The 21,715-nt window shown below is 46.4% G+C and overlaps 1 protein-coding gene across 1 annotated transcript in view; it reads right to left on the bottom strand.

The window, feature by feature from the left end:
- The window catches only part of LOC139413616 (lysosomal cobalamin transport escort protein LMBD1-like), a 132,135-nt gene that overhangs the window by 61,346 nt on the left and 49,074 nt on the right, over positions 1 to 21,715 (bottom strand). Inside the window, exons 5-7 of the mRNA XM_071161225.1 lie at positions 12,530 to 12,655; positions 10,161 to 10,229; positions 8,022 to 8,105 (exon numbers count right to left, since the gene is read on the bottom strand). Coding sequence (XP_071017326.1) covers positions 8,022 to 8,105; positions 10,161 to 10,229; positions 12,530 to 12,655 — 279 coding nt within the window. The remainder of the gene's footprint in view (positions 1 to 8,021; positions 8,106 to 10,160; positions 10,230 to 12,529; positions 12,656 to 21,715) is intronic.

Genomic DNA, 21,715 nt, shown 5'->3' on the forward strand with positions numbered 1-21,715 from the left:
CAGGTCAGCTAAAAATGTAACTTACCAACTTTGGCCACCAGGGGAAAGAATACAGTCAAACACATGTACACACATATGCCAGATACAGACACCCCACAACACACACACCAAACACACGCGCACACAGACACAAACACCATGACATTGCTGAGCCCAATCACATCTGACAGCCTGTGTTAATCTTCTGGGTCTAACTGTGTCTCCTTCAGAAAATGCTGTCTCTCTGTGAACAACATGTAGTATCCCTGTAATAACCACGGCTGTGTCCCACATGTAGTATCCCTGTAATAACCACGGCTGTGTCCCACATGTAGTATCCCTGTAATAACCACGGCTGTGTCCCACATGTAGGGTTGCAAAGGGTTGGAAACCTTCCGGGACATGTTCCATGGGAAGTCAAGCCTGGGAATTTTGCTCAAGTTCATCCAAAAAATAAGTTAGCTTATAACAGTGAACCTTTTTAAATGGGATACACAAGGTAATTCTAGGTCTTGTGGCATATTTTGGTTAAACTATCCCCAAGTCAATGGAATTACAACCCTCTACATGCACAGTGCATTCTTCCATCACATGTACAGCTGACTCTCAAGATCTGGCAAACTAATGAGATGCTATTGAGCCCACTACATGTTTTGATTACAATACTGGGTGGGGTGAATATATTTTATATTACATAAATCATTTTTTTGTTAACTCGTAAATAGTAGCCTACAGCAAAGTGTGTTTAAATCATTTCCATCTTGTTAACAATTTCTGCTAGTTAGTTTTTGCAACCATGTGGGTTTTAGCGTGCTTGAGCCTGCTAACTGAGGAGTATTAGTTCACCTGTTTCCATACTCTTCATTTTAAACATTTATCTTATCTTACTAAGGAGTAGTTTAATCTAACTGCTTAACTATTTATCTGTACATGGAATTTTATTATTTCTTTTTTTACACATTTTTTTCTAATCTTTCCAGGAAAATGCCACGGACACTGTCTGATGTGTGGAGACATTTCACTGCAGCTAATGTAGAAGGAAAAGCTGTGTACATTTGCAAATACTGTGCCAAATCATATGTGAAGAATGCAACAAAGATGCAGAATCATCTGGCCAAGTCCATAACGTTCCCTTAGCGTTCACAACAAGCAACCTCTGACAGAAGTCCTTCTACTTGTATTCGATAGCAACAGCTCATGGTCCTCCTCAGATGTTTTTTTGACTCAATGGAGGAACGTAGTCAGAGAAATGCTGATGAATGTCTTGCTCGATCTGGGGATGCAACTAGTTCACCTCTGATGCTCACAGGCAATGTGTATTGGAAGAGATTTCTGAATGTTCGTCACCCAGCATACAACCCTCAAACCAGACATGCTTTATCAGTCTGTGTGTGTGTGTGTGTGTGTGTGTGTGTCTGTCTGTGTGTGTGCACGTTCAGGCTGCCCTTCCGTTTTCTCAATATATATTGATTGGCAGGGTATTGAAGAGAGATGGCCCTCGCCTATCATTTTTTAATAGAGAGAAAGAAAGAGTGAGAGGTGCCTCCATCCCCTCTGTGATAATGACCAGACAGTATGTGTAGAGATGGCTCGGTCAGAGGGTTCATCTGTCTGGATCAGTCATATAGTCTTTCGTCTGCCTGGATTGCCAGATGGGTGGGGATCGCCATTTTGGGACAAGTGAAATAGTTCCATTGTGCCAGACAAGTTCAATCAAGCACAGATAAAGCATTTTAAATGATTTTAAATAGTATTTGAAGCCAGGTCTGCTCTGCACTGGGATAAGGGCTTTGTCTGTATCAGACAGGAGATGGTACGGGAGGGAGGCTACTGTATGATGTTGTTATACCGTACTCTCTGTGTGTGTGTGTGTGTGTGTGTGTGTGTGTGTGTGTGTGTGTGTGTGTGTGTGTGTGTGTGTGTGTGTGTGTCTGTGTGTGTGTAAACCCCACCACAAGGCCTTTGGCCCGGCACAGAGGAGCAGACTAAACCCCACTACAAGGCCTTTGGTCCAGCACAGAGGAGCAGACTAAACCCCACTACAAGGCCTTTGGCCCGGCACAGAGGACTAGACTAAACCCCACCACAAGGCCTTTGGCCCGGCACAGAGGAGCAGACTAAACCCCACCACAAGGCCTTTGGTCCGGTACAGAGGAGCAGACTAAACCCCACCACAAGGCCTTTGGCCCGGCACAGAGGAGCAGACTAAACCCCACTACAAGGCCTTTGGCCTGGCACAGAGGAGCAGACTAAACCCCGGCACAGAGGAGCAGACTAAACCCCACCACAAGGCCTTTGGCCCGGCACAGAGGAGCAGACTAAACCCCACCACAAGGCCTTTGGCCCGGCACAGAGGAGCAGACTAAACCCCACCACAAGGCCTTTGGCCCGGCACAGAGGAGCAGACTAAACCCCACCACAAGGCCTTTGGTCCGGCACAGAGGAGCAGACTAAACCCCCCCCACAAGGCCTTTGGCCCGGCACAGAGGAGCAACAGTAATTCTACAAGCTGAGCTGTGTTGCAGTGTTGACAGCAGCCTCTGAGACACACTTCAAGGCTGTCATTGTGTTCCACTTTACATAGTGTTCTATTGGTGTGATGCCACATCTTCCAGGGAACGTTAGCTGCCAGGCAACACAATGTTAGTTACAGGAAGGTAGGCCAACAAATTACATTATTTAAGTAGGTTTATAAAGACAATATATGTATAGATAGTTTATAGTTTTTGTTTAAGCTTATACATCTGTAACAAACAGTGATTGTAATTTTGGATCTGCCAAATTGCGAGCTTGTGTTACCGAATAGTGTAGGCATAAATGCTGAATTGTGCGCCATGGAACAAAGACATCTCTGGTATCTAGACTGAGGCTGTATTGAGGCTATGTATCTGAGCATGGACTGGGGCCATCTATTAAACGTTAATGATCACTGCAACAACCCCACACATGCAGAGACATCAGACTACCTGGAGCAAGGAGAAGTGGTCCCTGCTCTCCATTCACCTCGACCGACAGACAGACCGACCGACCGACAGACCGACAGACAGCAGACTACCTGGAGCAAGGAGAAGTGGTCCCTGCTCTCCATTCACACACACACAGAGACACACACAGAGACACAGACACAGAGACATCAGACTACCTGGAGCAAGGAGAAGTGGTCCCTGCTCTGCATTCACACACACACAGAGAGACAGAGACAGAGACAGAGACAGACAGACAGACAGACAGACAGACAGACAGACAGACAGACAGACAGTCTGGGTGGCTGAATAACACATCCTGGAGCATTTATGTGCCTTTCTGATACACCAAGATGATACCAAGAAGCTCTGTTTCTGTCCAAGATCACCCACCAACATCATACAGACAGGTACAGTATGGACTGGCTGGTGGGCAGACATGAGCTGGTGTGAAGGTAAATGTTATTGTCTGAGGTGAAGTTACATGGTTATCAACTAAGCTAATTAACTAATTATCAACCAATTAGTGAATTAGGCCTCATTAAAGTCTCTCTAGGCTCATTAGGGAAGCAGATGACAAAATGCAACACAAAATGCAACACAAAAACATCCATCAAGATTAATTCATCAGCTTGAGTTCACTACGGTCACTCACAAACACGCCTGTCTGTCAATCATCCAAATGTATTTATGAAGCCATTTTAACACCAATACTGGTTACGTAATGTGACCGACACACAGACAGACACTAAGGCATTAAAGCAACCACAGCAGAAGCGTGTGCAGGGCTCTACGCTGGCCTTTTTAACAAGGAGCACGTGTGTGACTGAATTGAAAAATGGAAGCACACACAAATACATTTAGGAGCACAATAAAAAAGATTTGAGGTAATAAAGCCAGAATCCTTCATTTTTCTAGGCGCACTGGTGCCCCTAAATAACATGTCCAGGTTGCACAGCAAAATATTTAAGAGCATATGCAAGTAAAATGGTTGCACTGTAGAGCCCTGCTGTGTGAGAGAAACAGAGAAATACCGGTAGGTAACTCTGCTCCGGAAGGATCCCTGCCCGGCACTTGGTGCTCCCAAAGATCAAGAAGTATAATCTAACACGTCTAGGTGTAATATAATCTAACACGTCTAGGTGTAATATATTCTAACACACCTGGTGTAATATAATCTAACACGTCTAGGTGTAATATAATCTAACACGTCTAGATGTAATATAATCTAACACGTCTAGGTGTAATATAATCTAACACGTCTAGGTGTAATATAATCTAACACGTCTAGGTGTAATATAATCTAACACGTCTAGGTGTAATATAATCCAACACATCTATGTGTAATATAATCTAACACGTCTAGGTGTGATATAATCCAACACGTCTAGGTGTAATATAATCTAACACGTCTAGGTGTAATATAATCTAACACGTCTAGGTGTAATATAATCTAACACGTCTAGGTGTAATATAATCTAACACGTCTAGGTGTAATATAATCTAACACGTCTAGGTGTAATATAATCTAACACGTCTAGGTGTAATATAATCTAACACGTCTAGGTGTAATATAATCTAACACATCTAGGTGTAATATAATCTAACACGTCTAGGTGTGATATAATCTAACACGCCTAGGTGTAATATAATCTAACACGTCTAGGTGTAATATAATCTAACACGTCTAGGTGTAATATAATCTAACACGTCTAGGTGTAATATAATCTAACACGTCTAGGTGTAATATAATCTAACACGTCTAGGTGTAATATAATCTAACACGTCTAGGTGTAATATAATCTAACACGTCTAGGTGTAATATAATCTAACACGTCTAGGTGTAATATAATCTAACACGTCTAGGTGTAATATAATCTAACACGTCTAGGTGTGATATAATCCAACACATCTATGTGTAATATAATCTAACACGTCTAGGTGTAATATAATCTAACACATCTATGTGTAATATAATCTAACACGTCTAGGTGTAATATAATCTAACACGTCTAGGTGTGATAATCTAACACATCTAGGTGTAATATAATCTAACACGTCTAGGTGTAATATAATCTAACACGTCTAGGTGTAATATAATCTAACACGTTTAGGTGTAATATAATCTAACACGTCTAGGTGTAATATAATCTAACACGTCTAGGTGTAATATAATCTAACACGTTTAGGTGTAATATAATCTAACACGTCTAGGTGTAATATAATCTAACACGTCTAGGTGTAATAGGTGTAATATAATCTAACACATCTAGGTGTAATATAATCTAACACGTCTAGGTGTAATATAATCTAACACGTCTAGGTGTAATATAATCTAACACGTCTGGTGTAATATAATCTAACATGTCAGGTGATCAACACACAGCCAATCAGACACTAACACATGACAGGGGATCAACACACAGCCAATCAGACACTAACACATGTCAGGTGATCAACACACAGCCAATCAGACACTAACACGTGTCAGGTGATCAACACACAGCCAATCAGACACTAACACATGTCAGGTGATCAACACACAGCCAATCAGACACCAACACATGACAGCAGTGGAAACAGAAGAGCCAGTAGACTGGTAGGTAGTGTAGCTCTGCTCTTGGGCTCCCTGCTCATTGTTCCTGGCTGGTGCCTGGACATACTGTAGATATATCTGCCATCTCATTACTGTGTAGATGTGAGTTTAAGGGGAGTGTCATTAGGACTGGCCCCCCTCGGTTAAAGACACACTGTTACAGAAGCTAGCCGGCTGCTTTAACGTTTCATTAGAGCTTGCGAATAAACAGTGGGCCTGTGGAGATATAAACTGGGAGAGGATGAACGGTGGGGAGGATTGTGACACGTGAACCACAGAGAGACACTGAGGTTGGAACACAGAATGAATGACTATATAATATGAAGGTCTTTTTATGCCATTAGGAGTCTGTTCTGTTCAGTGGGCCTGTGGAGATGTAAACTGGGAGAGGATGAACGGTGGGGAGGATTGTGACACGTGAACCAAGAGAGGGAGGTTGGAAGGCTTTCTATTCTATTCCATTTTATTATCTTCCATTCTACTCTGTGCTGTCCTCAAAATGTGACCTGTTAGAGAATGAATGGTGGGGAGGAGGAGTCTAACACTTGAACCATTGTCAAGACAGGTAGGTTGGAACCATTAGAACGGTCGGGGGGCAACAGGGGAACTGCAGTGGGGTCGCCCCCAAAACAATGTATAATAACATACGTTTTTTTAGAAAGATAATTTGACTGAGTAAATTAATTTATTGGTTTTCTTTTCATTTTGATAAGAGATGAAAATGTAATTAAGGTTATTCATTAATGTAAAAATGAACATGTGTTATTAGATTTGGGGTGGCGATACATTCTGAACATGTTTGAGATCCAATATAATACTTTGTGAACACAGCCCGGTGACTACAGCCCGGTGAACACAGCCCGGTGAACACAGCCCGGTGAACACAGCCTGGTGAACACAGCCTGGTGACTACAGCCCGGTGAACACAGCCTGGTGAACACAGCCTGGTGACTACAGCCTGGTGAACACAGCCTGGTGACTACAGCCTGGTGGACACAGCCTGGTGACTACAGCCCGGTGAACACAGCCTGGTGACTACAGCCTGGTGACTACAGCCTGGTGACTACAGCCTGGTGAACACAGCCTGGTGAACACAGCCTGGTGAACACAGCCTGGTGAACACAGCAATGTTGACTTAATCTTGAATGAATCCCATAGCTAGCATATGGCTGGCTATCTTTCATTTGGACAGGTGTACGTGTTTCTTGAAGTATTAGATGTTTGGTAGTGACACTTCTTAAAAATACATGAAGATTTTCCAACTTGCTCCTCATTTTCTCCAGAATGCTTGCAGACAGACTACTCACCATGTGGCCGTAGTGTGGAGAGGGATGCAATCCCATCAAAAAGGTGGACAGCATTTTTTTTGAGAAAGATGTTTAAAAATAAACAGAACTAATAAATAGATCAGCATTGTTAAATGTATTGATAGAACGACTCAAGATGTTGTAACGATATAAAGATGTTGTAACGAAAAAATCTAAAACCATGAATTGCTTATTTTTCAAACAAAGTTTAGGAGTCAGGGTTTGGGACAGCCACCTCTCAATAGAAATCTGTGTATAAACAATGCAGTTTAATTATATTAATGTAACGATATATTTGTTATTGCCTCAGATTTAATTAGACCATATACTGACGTAAATACATTTCCTACGTTTTTTTAGGGGTGGTACTGCAATTTGCACCAGTTCTGTAGAAAATACCTACATAGGGAATAGGGAACCATTTGGGATGCACTTTAAATTATGTGTTGACTCATAATCAGTGTGTCTCTTCCTAGTTACTGTATGGAACAGATGACAAGATGAGCATAGTTCTTCATCACAGGGAGGGAGGTAGGTAGGTAGGTAGGTAGGTGGGTGGGTGGGTGGGTAGGGAGGGAGGTAGGTAGGCGGGCGGGTAGGTAGGTAGGTGGGTGGGTGGGTAGGTAGGTAGGTAGATAGGTGGGTGGGTAGATAGGTAGGTGGGTAGGTAGGTAGGTGGGTGGGTAGGTGGGTGGGTGGGTAGGTAGGTAGGTAGGTAGGTGGGTGGGTAGGTAGGTAGGTAGGTGGGTGGGTGGGTAGGTAGGTAGGTAGGTAGGTGGGTGGGTAGATAGGTAGGTGGGTAGGTAGGTAGGTGGGTGGGTAGGTGGGTGGGTGGGTAGGTAGGTATGTAGGTGGGTGGGTAGTTAGGTAGGTAGGTAGGTGGGTGGGTAGGTGGGTGGGTGGGTAGGTAGGTATGTAGGTGGGTGGGTAGGTATGTAGGTGGGTGGGTAGTTAGGTAGGTGGGTAGGTGTCTTTCTAGCTGGTAAAGAGAGATGACAGTGTTACATTATCAGCACACTTATGGAATATTGATTGTTCAATATCTCTTTACTCTCAGATGGAACACCGTATTGGAACCGGTTGAAACTGGAAAATCCATTTAACTTCTCAAAGTGAAAAGTTAAATGACAGACCGGCTTCTGGTTAGATGGGGACCTGAAAGTGTGTGTGTCTCACCTTGAGTGGTCTGAGGGCAGATCCAACCTTGGTGCAGCAGTGACTCTCTGCTATCTCCAGGTGCCTGCCCCTCCTCTGGAGCACCTAAAGGACCTCAATGAAAACAAGTCTCAATGTTCTGTTGTTCCCTGAACAAGCAGTTAATAAGCCCTGAGAGAAATGAGCCTTGTCTGTGCCAGAACGGACCAACGTTTGTTCCATTCTCAGTGTTATTACTTATGCATCTTGTCTTGGATGTTTGTTTTTTTAATTGTTATATAAACAAATTGAAACGGAGAGAGATGTTTATAAACAGGGTAAGGTGACCGGGACAATAGTTTGGTGAAACAGTACAAATACGACCTACACAGATGGATCAACATGGTGAAACAGTACAAAAACGACCTACACAGATGGATCAACATGGTGAAACAGTTCAAATACGACCTATGCAGATGGATCAACATGGTGAAACAGTACAAATACGACCTACGCAGATGGATTAACATGGTGAAACAGTACAAATACGACCTACGCAGATGGATCAACATGGTGAAACAGTACAACTACAACCTACGCAGATGGATCAACATGGTGAAACAGTACAAATATGACCTACGCAGATGGATCAACATGGTGAAACAGTACAACTACGACCTACGCAGATGGATCAAGATGGTGAAACAGTACAACTATGACCTACACAGATGAATCAACATGGTGAAACAGTACAAATACGACCTACGCAGATGGATCAACATGGTGAAACAGTACAAATACGACCTACGCAGATGGATCAACATGGTGAAACAGTACAAATACGACCTACGCAGATGGATCAACATAGTGAAACAGTACAACTACAACCTACGCAGATGGATCAACATGGTGAAACAGTACAAATATGACCTACGCAGATGGATCAACATGGTGAAACAGTACAAATACGACCTACGCAGATGGATCAACATGGTGAAACAGTACAACTACGACCTACGCAGATGGATCAACATGGTGAAACAGTACAACTACGACCTACGCAGATGGATCAACATGGTGAAACAGTACAAATACGACCTACGCAGATGGATCAACATGGTGAAACAGTACAAATACGACCTACGCAGATGGATCAACATGGTGAAACCCAAGTACAGGGACAAACTAGAGGAGCAATTCAGCGGGTCGGACACAAGGTGTACGTGACTGGGGCTCCTAACGGTCACATTAACGACCACATTAAGGTCACCACCGCCACCCTACCGCCACCCTACCGGAGGAGCTGAACACCGTTTTCTCCCGGTTTCAGCACAAAGAGCCGCCGAGAACAACGTGGTCTACACGGAGTACCTATGGAAGTCATTTGAACGTGTTAACCCTCGCAAGACTGCCGGCCACCATCATCCCTGTTCCTAGAACGCAAAAGTAACTCAACTGAGTGACTATCGACCAATAGCACTCACTTCCGTCATCATGAAGTGCTTCTAGAGGCCAGTCAGATCAACTCCTCCTTCCCCAACACACAGGACCGTCTCCAGTTCACCTTCTGCCCTGACAGATCCACGGACCAGGCAATCTGTACTGCACATGACTCTTTTCTCCCCACACCGCCTCAACGGTCACTTACCTGCTTCCCCCCCCAGACTTTTGCTCTGCCCCCACCCCAACGGCATTAATCACCGTTGCAGTTGTTAATATGCATACTATAGATACATGTTTTTCTAATGCATTGGACTTGGTCCCCCCACCTCCTCAATGGTCATGCTGCTCCCCCTATGGTTCAGGTAACCCTGAACATGTGACCATTAAACACTCTGAATCTGAACAACAATCCCTCCTGTAACCCTGAACATGTGACTATTAAACACTGAATCTGGACAACAATCCCTCCTGTAACCCTGAACATGTGACTATTAAACACTGAATCTGAACAACAATCACACCTGTAACCCTGAACATGTGACTATTAAACACTGAATCTGGACAACAATCCCTCCTGTAACCCTGAACATGTGACTATTAAACACTGAATCTGAACAACAATCACACCTGTAACCCTGAACATGTGACTATAAAAACACTCTGAATCTGAACCACAATCCCACCTGTAACCCTGAACATGTGACTATTAGACACTCTGAATCTGAACAACAATCACACCTGTAGCTTGTCCTCAAACTCCTGGAGGTTACGACGGTCCCGCGATGACAGAGGACGCCCGTCCTCACACTGGAGACAAACACACAAACACACAAAGAGGAGGCATGAGAGGACTGTAGGTGTTCTACAGTCAGAAGGTATGAGAGGACTGTAGGTGTTCTACAGTCTGAAGGTATGAGAGGACTGTAGGTGTTCTACAGTTTCAACAGTCTGAAGGTATGAGAGGACTGTAGGTGTTCAACAGTCTGAAGGTATGAGAGGACTGTAGGTGTTCTACAGTTTCAACAGTCTGAAGGTATGAGAGGACTGTAGGTGTTCTACAGTTTCAACAGTCTGAAGGCATGAGAAGACTGTAGGTGTTCTACAGTTTCAACAGTCTGAAGGTATGAGAGAACTGTAGGTGTTCTACAGTTTCAACAGTCTGAAGGTATGAGAGGACTGTAGGTGTTCTACAGTTTCAACAGTCTGAAGGTATGAGAGGACTGTAGGTGTTCTACAGTCTGAAGGTATGAGAGGACTGTAGGTGTTCTACAGTTTCAACAGTCTGAAGGTATGAGAGGACTGTAGGTGTTCTACAGTTTCAACAGTCTGAAGGTATGAGAGGACTGTAGGTGTTCTACAGTTTCAACAGTCTGAAGGTATGAGAGGACTGCAGGTGTTCTACAGTTTCAACAGTCTGAAGGTATGAGAGGACTGTAGGTGTTCTACAGTTCCAACAGTCTGAAGGTATGAGAGGACTGTAGGTGTTCTACAGTTTCAACAGTCTGAAGGTATGAGAGGACTGTAGGTGTTCTACAGTTTCAACAGTCTGAAGGTATGAGAGGACTGTAGGTGTTCTACAGTCTGAAGGTATGAGAGGACTGTAGGTGTTCTACAGTCTGAAGGTATGAGAGGACTGTAGGTGTTCTACAGTTTCAACAGTCTGAAGGCATGAGAGGACTGTAGGTGTTCTACAGTTTCAACAGTCTGAAGGTATGAGAGGACTGCAGGTGTTCTACAGTTCCAACAGTCTGAAGGTATGAGAGGACTGTAGGTGTTCTACAGTCTGAAGGTATGAGAGGACTGTAGGTGTTCTACAGTCTGAAGGTATGAGAGGACTGTAGGTGTTCTACAGTTTCAACAGTCTGAAGGCATGAGAGGACTGTAGGTGTTCTACAGTTCCAACAGTCTGAAGGTATGAGAGGACTGTAGGTGTTCTACAGTTTCAACAGTCTGAAGGTATGAGAGGACTGTAGGTGTTCTACAGTCTGAAGGTATGAGAGGACTGTAGGTGTTCTACAGTTTCAACAGTCTGAAGGTATGAGAGGACTGTAGGTGTTCTACAGTTTCAACAGTCTGAAGGTATGAGAGGACTGTAGGTGTTCTACAGTTTCAACAGGCTGAAGGTCTGAGAGGACTGCAGGTGTTCTACAGTTTCAACAGTCTGAAGGTATGAGAGGACTGTAGGTGTTCTACAGTTCCAACAGTCTGAAGGTATGAGAGGACTGTAGGTGTTCTACAGTTTCAACAGTCTGAAGGTATGAGAGGACTGTAGGTGTTCTACAGTTTCAACAGTCTGAAGGTATGAGAGGACTGTAGGTGTTCTACAGTCTGAAGGTATGAGAGGACTGTAGGTGTTCTACAGTCTGAAGGTATGAGAGGACTGCAGGTGTTCTACAGTTCCAACAGTCTGAAGGTATGAGAGGACTGTAGGTGTTCTACAGTCTGAAGGTATGAGAGGACTGTAGGTGTTCTACAGTCTGAAGGTATGAGAGGACTGTAGGTGTTCTACAGTTTCAACAGTCTGAAGGCATGAGAGGACTGTAGGTGTTCTACAGTTTCAACAGTCTGAAGGTATGAGAGGACTGTAGGTGTTCTACAGTTTCAACAGTCTGAAGGTATGAGAGGACTGTAGGTGTTCTACAGTTTCAACAGTCTGAAGGTATGAGAGGACTGCAGGTGTTCTACAGTTCCAACAGTCTGACTCTGGCTCTGGAGGGAAGGGGTTTTAATAGGGGAGTGAGGAGACGCCCCTTTCTGTTTTTTTAACACCCTTCGTCACAAGTTATAATTATGCAAGCTCAGTAAAGCTCAATCAGGCTTAAATAGAGCATTTGAAATGATTTCCAATAGTATTTGAACCCAGGTCTGGCTGCATGCCACCAGCTCACGTCAGCTCTGTGGCATCACCTACAACAGGGACCAATGGGACCAATTGCAGACTGGCTTTTAGTCATCAACCTCCACATTCCTTACAGCCAGAGGTCATAACAAATTCCATCCCATTCTTATTTAAAAACACCCCCCCCCCCCAAAAAAAAAACCAACATTTTCACCACAATAGATATGCAGCTGTATGGTTTTCAGCGTTGGTGATAACTGAGACCCACCTTGGCTTTGATATTTTCCATCTGGTGTTCAACCTCTTCAATATCTTCAGTGTTCTCCAGGCGCTCGTACACCACACTGCGTGTCCCTTTAATCAGGTTCAACGGCAGCACTGACATACCATACGCCTGTAGAGAATGAAGAGGAACAGATGATTCAATAACATAGTATAACAATACCATAGTACTACACTGACATACCATACGCCTGTAGAGAATGAAGAGGAACAGATGATTCAATAACATAGTACTACACTGACATACCATACGCCTGTAGAGAATGAAGAGGAACAGATGATTCAATACCATAGTACTACACTGACATACCATACGCCTGTAGAGAATGAAGAGGAACAGATGATTCAATAACATAGTACTACACTGACATACCATACGCCTGTAGAGAATGAAGAGGAACAGATGATTCAATAACATAGTATAACAATACCATAGTACTACACTGACATACCATACGCCTGTAGAGAATGAAGAGGAACAGATGATTCAATACCATAGTACTACACTGACATACCATACGCCTGTAGAGAATGAAGAGGAACAGACGTTCAATAACATAGTATAACAATACCATAGTACTACACTGACATACCATACGCCTGTAGAGAATGAATAATAACAGGTGTTTAATAACATAGTATAACAATAACATAGTACTACACTGATACACCTGTTAGAGGCAATCAGCAGTTGAAACAATCACAAAGCCCCCCTGTGTCCTGAATGACACTCCATTATATACTTTTGACCAGGGCCCACAGGGGTGCACTATGTAGGGAATAGGGTGCCATTTGGGAGGCAGACATGAAACAGACCGTTTCCATCACATTATTACAGTGGTGCCAAGGCCCTTTAGTGTCTGTGAATCTGTAGCACATGTATGTGAACACACCTACCACCTACGACCCACACTCCATGACGCATGACTGTACAGAGTGGAGATGTATAGGGAGCAATAACACACACAGCTATATCACGTTACAGCTGTACCCCTCCGGCTCCATGTCATTCTTTAAATGGTGCAATTCGCAATTGTGCTGCACGGATCTTATGTGTGAATCTGCAGCCAGCAACCATTTTGTGTGTAGAGAAATGACATGTAGGCTTCTGGCTGACTCTCTATCTCTCTCTGCAGCTCCAGACGATATTTACAGCCTAACAGCGCCCCCCAGTGACAGCACTGAGGGAGAGAGGAACGCTCCAGCATTCAGAAACAATGAATAAACTCATAGAAATATTAAAAAAGAAAGGACGTTGAGGGCAAGAAATGGCCTTTGAGGGAATAGCTTTTTAAAAACAGCAAATCAGCTATTATTTGAACAAGGACTGTTGCAACACATCAATAGACTAATTCCTCTTGCTTAAATAAAGAGAGAAAAAGACAGGAAAGAAAGAAGGAACGAGCAGAAAGAAGGAACGAGCAGAAAGAAGGAACGAGCAGAAAGAAGGAACGAGCAGAAAGAAGGTAAGAGCAGAAAGAAGGTAAGAGCAGAAAGAAGGTAAGAGCAGAAAGAAGGTAAGAGCAGAAAGAAGGAAAGAGCAGAAAGAAGGTAAGAGCAGAAAGAAGGAACGAGCAGAAAGAAGGAACGAGCAGAAAGATGGAAAGAGCAGAAAGAAGGAACGAGCAGAAAGAAGGAACGAGCAGAAAGAAGGAAAGAGCAGAAAGAAGGAACGAGCAGAAAGAAGGAAAGAGCAGAAAGAAGGAACGAGCAGAAAGAAGGAAAGAGCAGAAAGAAGGAACGAGCAGAAAGAAGGAACGAGCAGAAAGATGGAAAGAGCAGAAAGAAGGAAAGAGCAGAAAGAAGGAAAGAGCAGAAAGAAGGTAAGAGCAGAAAGAAGGAAAGAGCAGAAAGAAGGAAAGAGCAGAAAGAAGGTAAGAGCAGAAAGATGGAAAGAGCAGAAAGATGGAAAGAGCAGAAAGAAGGAAAGAGCAGAAAGAAGGTAAGAGCAGAAAGAAGGTAAGAGCAGAAAGAAGGTAAGAGCAGAAAGAAGGAACGAGCAGAAAGAAGGAACGAGCAGAAAGAAGGAACGAGCAGAAAGAAGGTAAGAGCAGAAAGATGGAAAGAGCAGAAAGAGCAGAAAGAGCAGAAAGAGTCAAAAAATAGAAAAGGAGATGTGAGGAAAGGAGAGATAAGGAGAGGAAAGGAAAGGAGGAGAGGAAATGAATGGAGAGAAATGAGAGATAATGAGAAGAAAGGAGAGGAGAGGAAAGAAGAGAAAAGGAGAGAAGAGAGGAAATGAGAGAAAAGAGGGGAAAGGAGAGAAAAGAGGGGAAAGGAGAGAAAAGAGGAAAGGAGAGAAAAGAGGGGAAAGGAGAGAAAAGAGGAAAGGAGAGAAAAGAGGGGAAAGGAGAGAAAAGAGGAAAGGAGAGAAAAGAGGGGAAAGGAGAGAAAATGAGAGAAAAGAGGGGAAAGGAGAGAAAAGAGGGGAAAGAGGTAAGAGACGAAAGGAAAGGAAACGAGGGAAAAGGGGGTAGGAGACGAAATGAGAGAAAATAGGGGAAATGAGAGAACATAGGGGAAATGAGAGAACATGGGGGAAATGAGAGAACATGGGGGAAATGAGAGAACATGGGGGAAATGAGAGAACATGGGGGAAATGAGAGAACATGGGGGAAATGAGAGAACATGGGGGAAATGAGAGAACATGGGGGAAATGAGAGAACATAGGGGAAATGAGAGAACATAGGGGAAATGAGAGAACATAGGGGAAAGGAGAGAACATAGGGGAAAGGAGAGAACATAGGGGAAAGGAGAGAAAAGAGAGAAAGGACTCAGGGTGCTCAGTAGCACATCCCATTCAGAGTGTTGCCGGGCAGAGGTAAGGTGAGGCACCTGGCAGGCACAATACAGCATGCTTGAACATCATCAAAAATGAGAGGAGAGGGCAATCTCTCTCTCCAATAACCTGCTCAGCGCCCAATCAATACATGTTGAGAATAAATGAAGGGCAGGCCACCCACACACACCCACACCCACACACCCACACACACACACACACACACACACACACACACACACACACTCAAGTACTCCGTGTAAACACCAGCCAGGGCGCTGTCATTTTACCAGCTATTTCATAATAAAACAAAAGAGCGTTTTGTGAGATTACACCTTAACCCGCCAAGAGAGGCTGACCTCCTCGTCTCTCCATTGAAGGTTTCATTCCGACACTGAAAAGGGAAATGCTGGATCACTCTGAAGTCCTTTTTCCCTGAAAAACAAACTATTTTACTGGCTGGTGAGTGTTAGGTGACATTAGAGGGAGAGAGCAGGAGAGCATCAGGGGATGAAGGCATGAGGCAGGGCCAGACCTATTATTAGTCCTAGCTTCTGCGGTGGATGGATCTCTGCTAGGGGCTGTGTCGCACCTCCTGCAATGAATCACGGGGCCTCTTAAGGCCGGAGCATGTCCCGAATACCAAGCAGCTCGCTCATAAAAGAAGAACCTGTCCCCCTGTTCACATCCTTAGGAGTGTGTGTGTGTGTGTGTGTGTGTGTTTGTGTGTGTGTGTGTGTGTGTGTGTGTGTGTGTGTGTGTGTGTGTGAGAGAGAAGCACATCCCTTCTTCTCCGATGTGCTGCCTCCTTAACATGAGAAACATACAAACCCGACGCGACCGACCGACACAGGTGCCTTGACTCTTTTCCTCCCCAGCCCCGAGCTGTAACCCTCTGACATGAGTCACAAGTACAGGAGGGGGTGGAGTTCAGCCCATTGGTAAAAGACATGACAAATAACTGTAGAATATACAGAGAGACGTTTAGTCTGTAGAGATTGAGAGAGTGTAATCATTGGCTGGAATCTTAAAGAGAGATATCTGACTGAGGGAGGGAGTGCTATTGAGAAGGGACCGGACCCCAGGCACAAGACACCTCTTTGTCCCCTTCTCTGGTCTCCGTTAGGGCAGGAGAGGGAGGGGTCTCTCTTCGGAGAGGAGAGGGAGGGGTCTCTCTTCGGAGAGGAGAGGGGGGTTTCTCTCTTAGGGGAGGAGAGGGAGGGGGGGTGGTCTCTCTTCGGAGAGGAGAGGGAGGGGGGGTCTCTCTTTGGGGAGGAGAGGGAGGGGGGGTCTCTCTTTGGGGAGGAGAGGCAGGGGTCTCTCTTCGGAGAGGAGAGGGGGGTTTCTCTCTTAGGGGAGGAGGAGGGGGGGGGTCTCTCTTCGGAGAGGAGAGGGAGGGATCTCTCTTTGGGGAGGAGAGGGAGGGGGGGTCTCTCTTAGGGCAGGAGAGGGAGGGGTCTCTCTTCGGAGAGGAGAGGGAGGGGGGGGATCTCTCTTTGGGGAGGAGAGGGAGGGGGAGTCTCTCTTAGGGCAGGAGAGGGAGGAGTCTCTCTTCGGAGAGGAGAGGGGGGTTTCTCTCTTAGGGCAGGAGAGGGAGAGGGGTGGGTCTCTCTTCGGAGAGGAGAGGGGGGTTTCTCTCTTAGGGCAGGAGAGGGGGGTTTCTCTCTTAGGGCAGGAGAGGGGGGTTTCTCTCTTAGGGCAGGAGAGGGAGAGGGATGGGGTCTCTCTTCGGGGAGGAGAGGGGGGTTTTCTCTCTTAAGGGAGGAGAGAGAGGGGGGGGGTCTCTCTTAGGGGAGAAGAGGGAGAAGAAGAGGGTATCTCTTAGGGGAGGAGAGGGGGGTCTCTCTTCAGAGAGGAGAGGGGGGGGTTCTCTTTTAGGAGAGGAGAGGGAGAGGGGGTCTCTCTTTCTGGAGGAGTGGGAGGGCGGGTCTCTCTTAGGGGAGGAGAGGGAGGAGGGGTCTCACTTAGGGGAGGAGAGGGAGGAGGGGTCTCACTTAGGGGAGGAGAGGGAGGAGGGGTCTCTCTTTGGGGAGGAGAGGGTCTCTCTTTGGGAAGGAGAGGGTCTCTCTTTGGGGAGGAGAGGAGAGGGGGGTTTCTCTCTTTAGGGAGGAGAGGGAGGGTCTCTCTTAGGAGAAGGGGGGTTTCTCTCTTAGGAGAGGAGAGGGGGTCTCTCTTTGGGGAGGAGCGGGAGGGGTCTCTCTTCGGAGAGGAGAGGGGGGTTTCTCTCTTAGGGGAGGAGAGGGAGGGGGGGGTCTCTCTTTGGGGAGGAGAGGGAGGAGGGGTCTCACTTAGGAGAGGAGAGGGAGAGGGGGTCTCTCTTTCTGGAGGAGTGGGAGGGCGGGTCTCTCTTAGGGGAGGAGAGGGAGGAGGGGTCTCACTTAGGGGAGGAGAGGGAGGAGGGGTCTCACTTAGGGGAGGAGAGGGAGGAGGGGTCTCTCTTTGGGGAGGAGAGGGTCTCTCTTTGGGGAGGAGAGGAGAGGGGGGTTTCTCTCTTTAGGGAGGAGAGGGAGGGTCTCTCTTAGGAGAAGGGGGGTTTCTCTCTTAGGAGAGGAGAGGGGGTCTCTCTTTGGGGAGGAGCGGGAGGGGTCTCTCTTCGGAGAGGAGAGGGGGGTTTCTCTCTTAGGGGAGGAGAGGGAGGGGGGGTCTCTCTTTGGGGAGGAGAGGGAGGGGGTTTCTCTCTTTGGGGAGGAGAGGGAGGGTCTCTCTTAGGAGAGGGGGGGTTTCTCTCTTAGGAGAGGAGAGGGGGTCTCTCTTTGGGGAGGAGTGGGGGGGGCGGGTCTCTCTTTGGGGAGGAGAGGGAGGGGGGTCTCTTTGGGGAGGAGAGGGAGGGGTTTCTCTCTTTGGGGAGGAGAGGGAGGGTCTCTCTTAGGAGAGGGGGGGGGGGGGTTCTCTCTTAGGAGAGAAGAGGGGGTCTCTCTTTGGGGAGGAGCGAGAGGGGGGGTCTCTCTTAGGGGAGGAGCGGGAGAGGGTCTCTCTTCGGAGAGGAGAGTGGGGAGGGTCTCTCTTAGGGGAGGAGAGGGAGAGAATGGGGAGGAGTCTCTCTTAGGGGAGGAGAGGGGGGTTTCTCTCTTAGGGGAGGAGAGGGAGGGGGGGGTCTCTCTTAGGGGAGGAGAGGGAGGGTCTCTCTTAGGGGAGGAGAGGGGGGGTCTCTGTTAGGAGAGGAGAGGGAGGGGGGGGTCTCTCTTAGGGGAGGAGAGGGAGGGGGGGGTCTCTCTTTGGGGAGGAGAGGGAGGGGGTTTCTCTCTTTGGGGAGGAGAGGGAGGGTCTCTCTTAGGAGAGGGGGGGTTTCTCTCTTAGGAGAGGAGAGGGGGTCTCTCTTTGGGGAGGAGTGGGGGGGGCGGGTCTCTCTTTGGGGAGGAGAGGGAGGGGGGTCTCTTTGGGGAGGAGAGGGAGGGGTTTCTCTCTTTGGGGAGGAGAGGGAGGGTCTCTCTTAGGAGAGGGGGGGGGGTTTCTCTCTTAGGAGAGAAGAGGGGGTCTCTCTTTGGGGAGGAGCGAGAGGGGGGGTCTCTCTTAGGGGAGGAGCGGGAGAGGGTCTCTCTTCGGAGAGGAGAGTGGGGAGGGTCTCTCTTAGGGGAGGAGAGGGAGAGAATGGGGAGGAGTCTCTCTTAGGGGAGGAGAGGGGGGTTTCTCTCTTAGGGGAGGAGAGGGAGGGGGGGGTCTCTCTTAGGGGAGGAGAGGGGGGTTTCTCTCTTAGGGGAGGAGAGGGAGGGGGGGGTCTCTCTTAGGGGAGGAGAGGGAGGGTCTCTCTTAGGGGAGGAGAGGGGGGGTCTCTGTTAGGAGAGGAGAGGGAGGGGGGGGTCTCTCTTAGGGGAGGAGAGGGAGAGAATGGGGAGGAGTCTCTCTTAGGGGAGGAGAGGGGGGTTTCTCTCTTAGGGGAGGAGAGGGAGGGGGGGGTCTCTCTTAGGGGAGGAGAGGGAGGGTCTCTCTTAGGGGAGGAGAGGGGGGGTCTCTGTTAGGAGAGGAGAGGGAGGGGGGGGTCTCTCTTAGGGGAGGAGAGGGGGGGTCTCTGTTAGGAGAGGAGAAAAATACTTATTTTCCACCATCATTTGCAAATAGATTCATTAAAAATCCTACAATGTGATTTTCTGGATTTTTTTTCTCATTTTGTCTGTCCATAGTTGAAGTGTACCTATGATGAAAATTACAGGCCTCTCTCATCTTTTTAAGTGGGAGAACTTGCACAATTGGTGGCTGACTAAATACTTTTTTGCCCCACTGTATATAGTACACTACTGTTGACCACAGCCCTAAATGACCTGGTCAAAAGTAGTGCACTTTATAGGCAATAGGACACCATTTGGGATGTATACTCCCTCTCTAATTCACCCAGAGGCCCTGGTGTACCCCAGGTCAATTTACTGGCATCTGATTAGATCGAAGGAAATGAATCTCCTCACCTGTTCTTTCCCCCATCAGCATCTTAACGCTGGCGATTTAAGAGCGAGGGGCGGATGGAAGGAGGGGAGAGGGGAGAGGGGAGAGGGGAGAGGAGGGGGGGGGGGGGGGGCCCTCCAGAGCCATAAGTCACTGTGCTAGCCAGGCTTTTAAATCAAGCCAGAGAAGACTTCAGTGATCAGATGACGCATGAGACTGCAGATTTTCAGACACCATTAGCCTTGTAGGGTGAAGTTTCCCCCAGAGGATGACCTTGCACTTTCCCCACTAATGGTTCAGGTTAGGATTGGGGGACATTAAACTGATCCTTGATCTGTACCTAGAGGAAACTTCACCCCAGAGCCCTCACTCCTCCTTGAGTCAATCGACTTGAGGCTGAGGATGTCCTAATATGGCCAACGTACAGGACTGGGTGAGGCCCATAGGAGGTTTGTGGCACCTTAACTGGGGAGGACGGGCTTGCGGTAATGGCTGGAGTGGAATCAGTGGAATGGTATCAAACACATCAAACATATGGTTTCCATGGTTTCCATGTGTTTGATGTCATTCCATTGACTCCGTTCCAGCCATTATTATGAGCCATCCTCCCCTCAGCAGCCTCCACTAGTGACGGCCCTCGTCTACTCTGGTATGTGACTACCTCAGTCGAACACAGAGTTGGGTAGTCTGGGACTGTGATATATTGCCATACGCATATGGAAATATAATAGACGCATTAAAAAGTCACTGTGCCGATCATTTTCATTGTAATGTCATCTGAAAGGTGAAATGGAACCCTAAGGCGTATTAAACGAGCACTGATTCACAGAGTGAGTGGTTCGATAAACGACGTAACGTTTTCATGGAATTTCCCAAAAAATCTGTCACAGAAATAAATTAATTTAGGAGAGACAGATACATTTTGGAGTGGTTCAGGTTGAAATGAAATGTAACCTATGAACTATTTTTATGGATTTGGACCTACACCCACAGAATCCAAGTCAAATAACATCATCATGTGAAATATTCTGAAAGGACGGAATAAAAGAAGCAACATAAAAGGAGCGTGTGGGTTTTTTACAAGAAGTAGGTGTCAAATTCTGTGGTAAGTCACTGTGAAGGTAGTAGCAACATAATACCAGTGGTGTGTCACTGTGTAGGTAGTAGTAGCAACATAATACCAGTGGTGTGTCACTGTGTAGGTAGTAGTAGCAACATAATACCAGTGGTATGTCACTGAGTAGGTATCAGCAACATAATACCAGTGGTATGTCACTGTGTAGGTAGTAGTATCAAACATAATACCAGTGGTATGTCACTGTGTAGGTAGTAGTAGCAACATAATACCAGTGGTATGTCACTGTGAAGGTAGTAGCAACATAATACCAGTGGTGTGTCACTGTGTAGGTAGTAGTAGCAACATAATACCAGTGGTATGTCACTGAGTAGGTAGCAGCAACATAATACCAGTGGTATGTCACTGTGTAGGTAGTAGTAGCAACATAATACCAGTGGTATGTCACTGTGTAGGTAGTAGTAGCAACATAATACCAGTGGTATGTCACTGTGAAGGTAGTAGCAACATAATACCAGTGGTGTGTCACTGTGTAGGTAGTAGTAGCAACATAATACCAGTGGTATGTCACTGAGTAGGTAGCAGCAACATAATACCAGTGGTATGTCACTGTGTAGGTAGCAGCAACATAATACCAGTGGTATGTCACTGTGTAGGTAGCAGCAACATAATACCAGTGGTATGTCACTGTGTAGGTAGTAGCAACATAATACCAGTGGTATGTCACTGTGTAGGTAGCAGCAACATAATACCAGTGGTATGTCACTGTGTAGGTAGTAGCAACATAATACCAGTGGTATGTCACTGTGTAGGTAGCAGCAACATAATACCAGTGGTATGTCACTGTGTAGGTAGCAGCAACCTCATAATACCAGTGGTATGTCACTGTGTAGGTAGCAGCAACATAATACCAGTGGTATGTCACTGTGTAGGTAGCAGCAACA

The sequence above is a fragment of the Oncorhynchus clarkii genome, chromosome 1, assembly GCF_045791955.1.
Source record: "Oncorhynchus clarkii lewisi isolate Uvic-CL-2024 chromosome 1, UVic_Ocla_1.0, whole genome shotgun sequence".
In the NCBI taxonomy this organism is placed as follows: domain Eukaryota; kingdom Metazoa; phylum Chordata; class Actinopteri; order Salmoniformes; family Salmonidae; genus Oncorhynchus; species Oncorhynchus clarkii.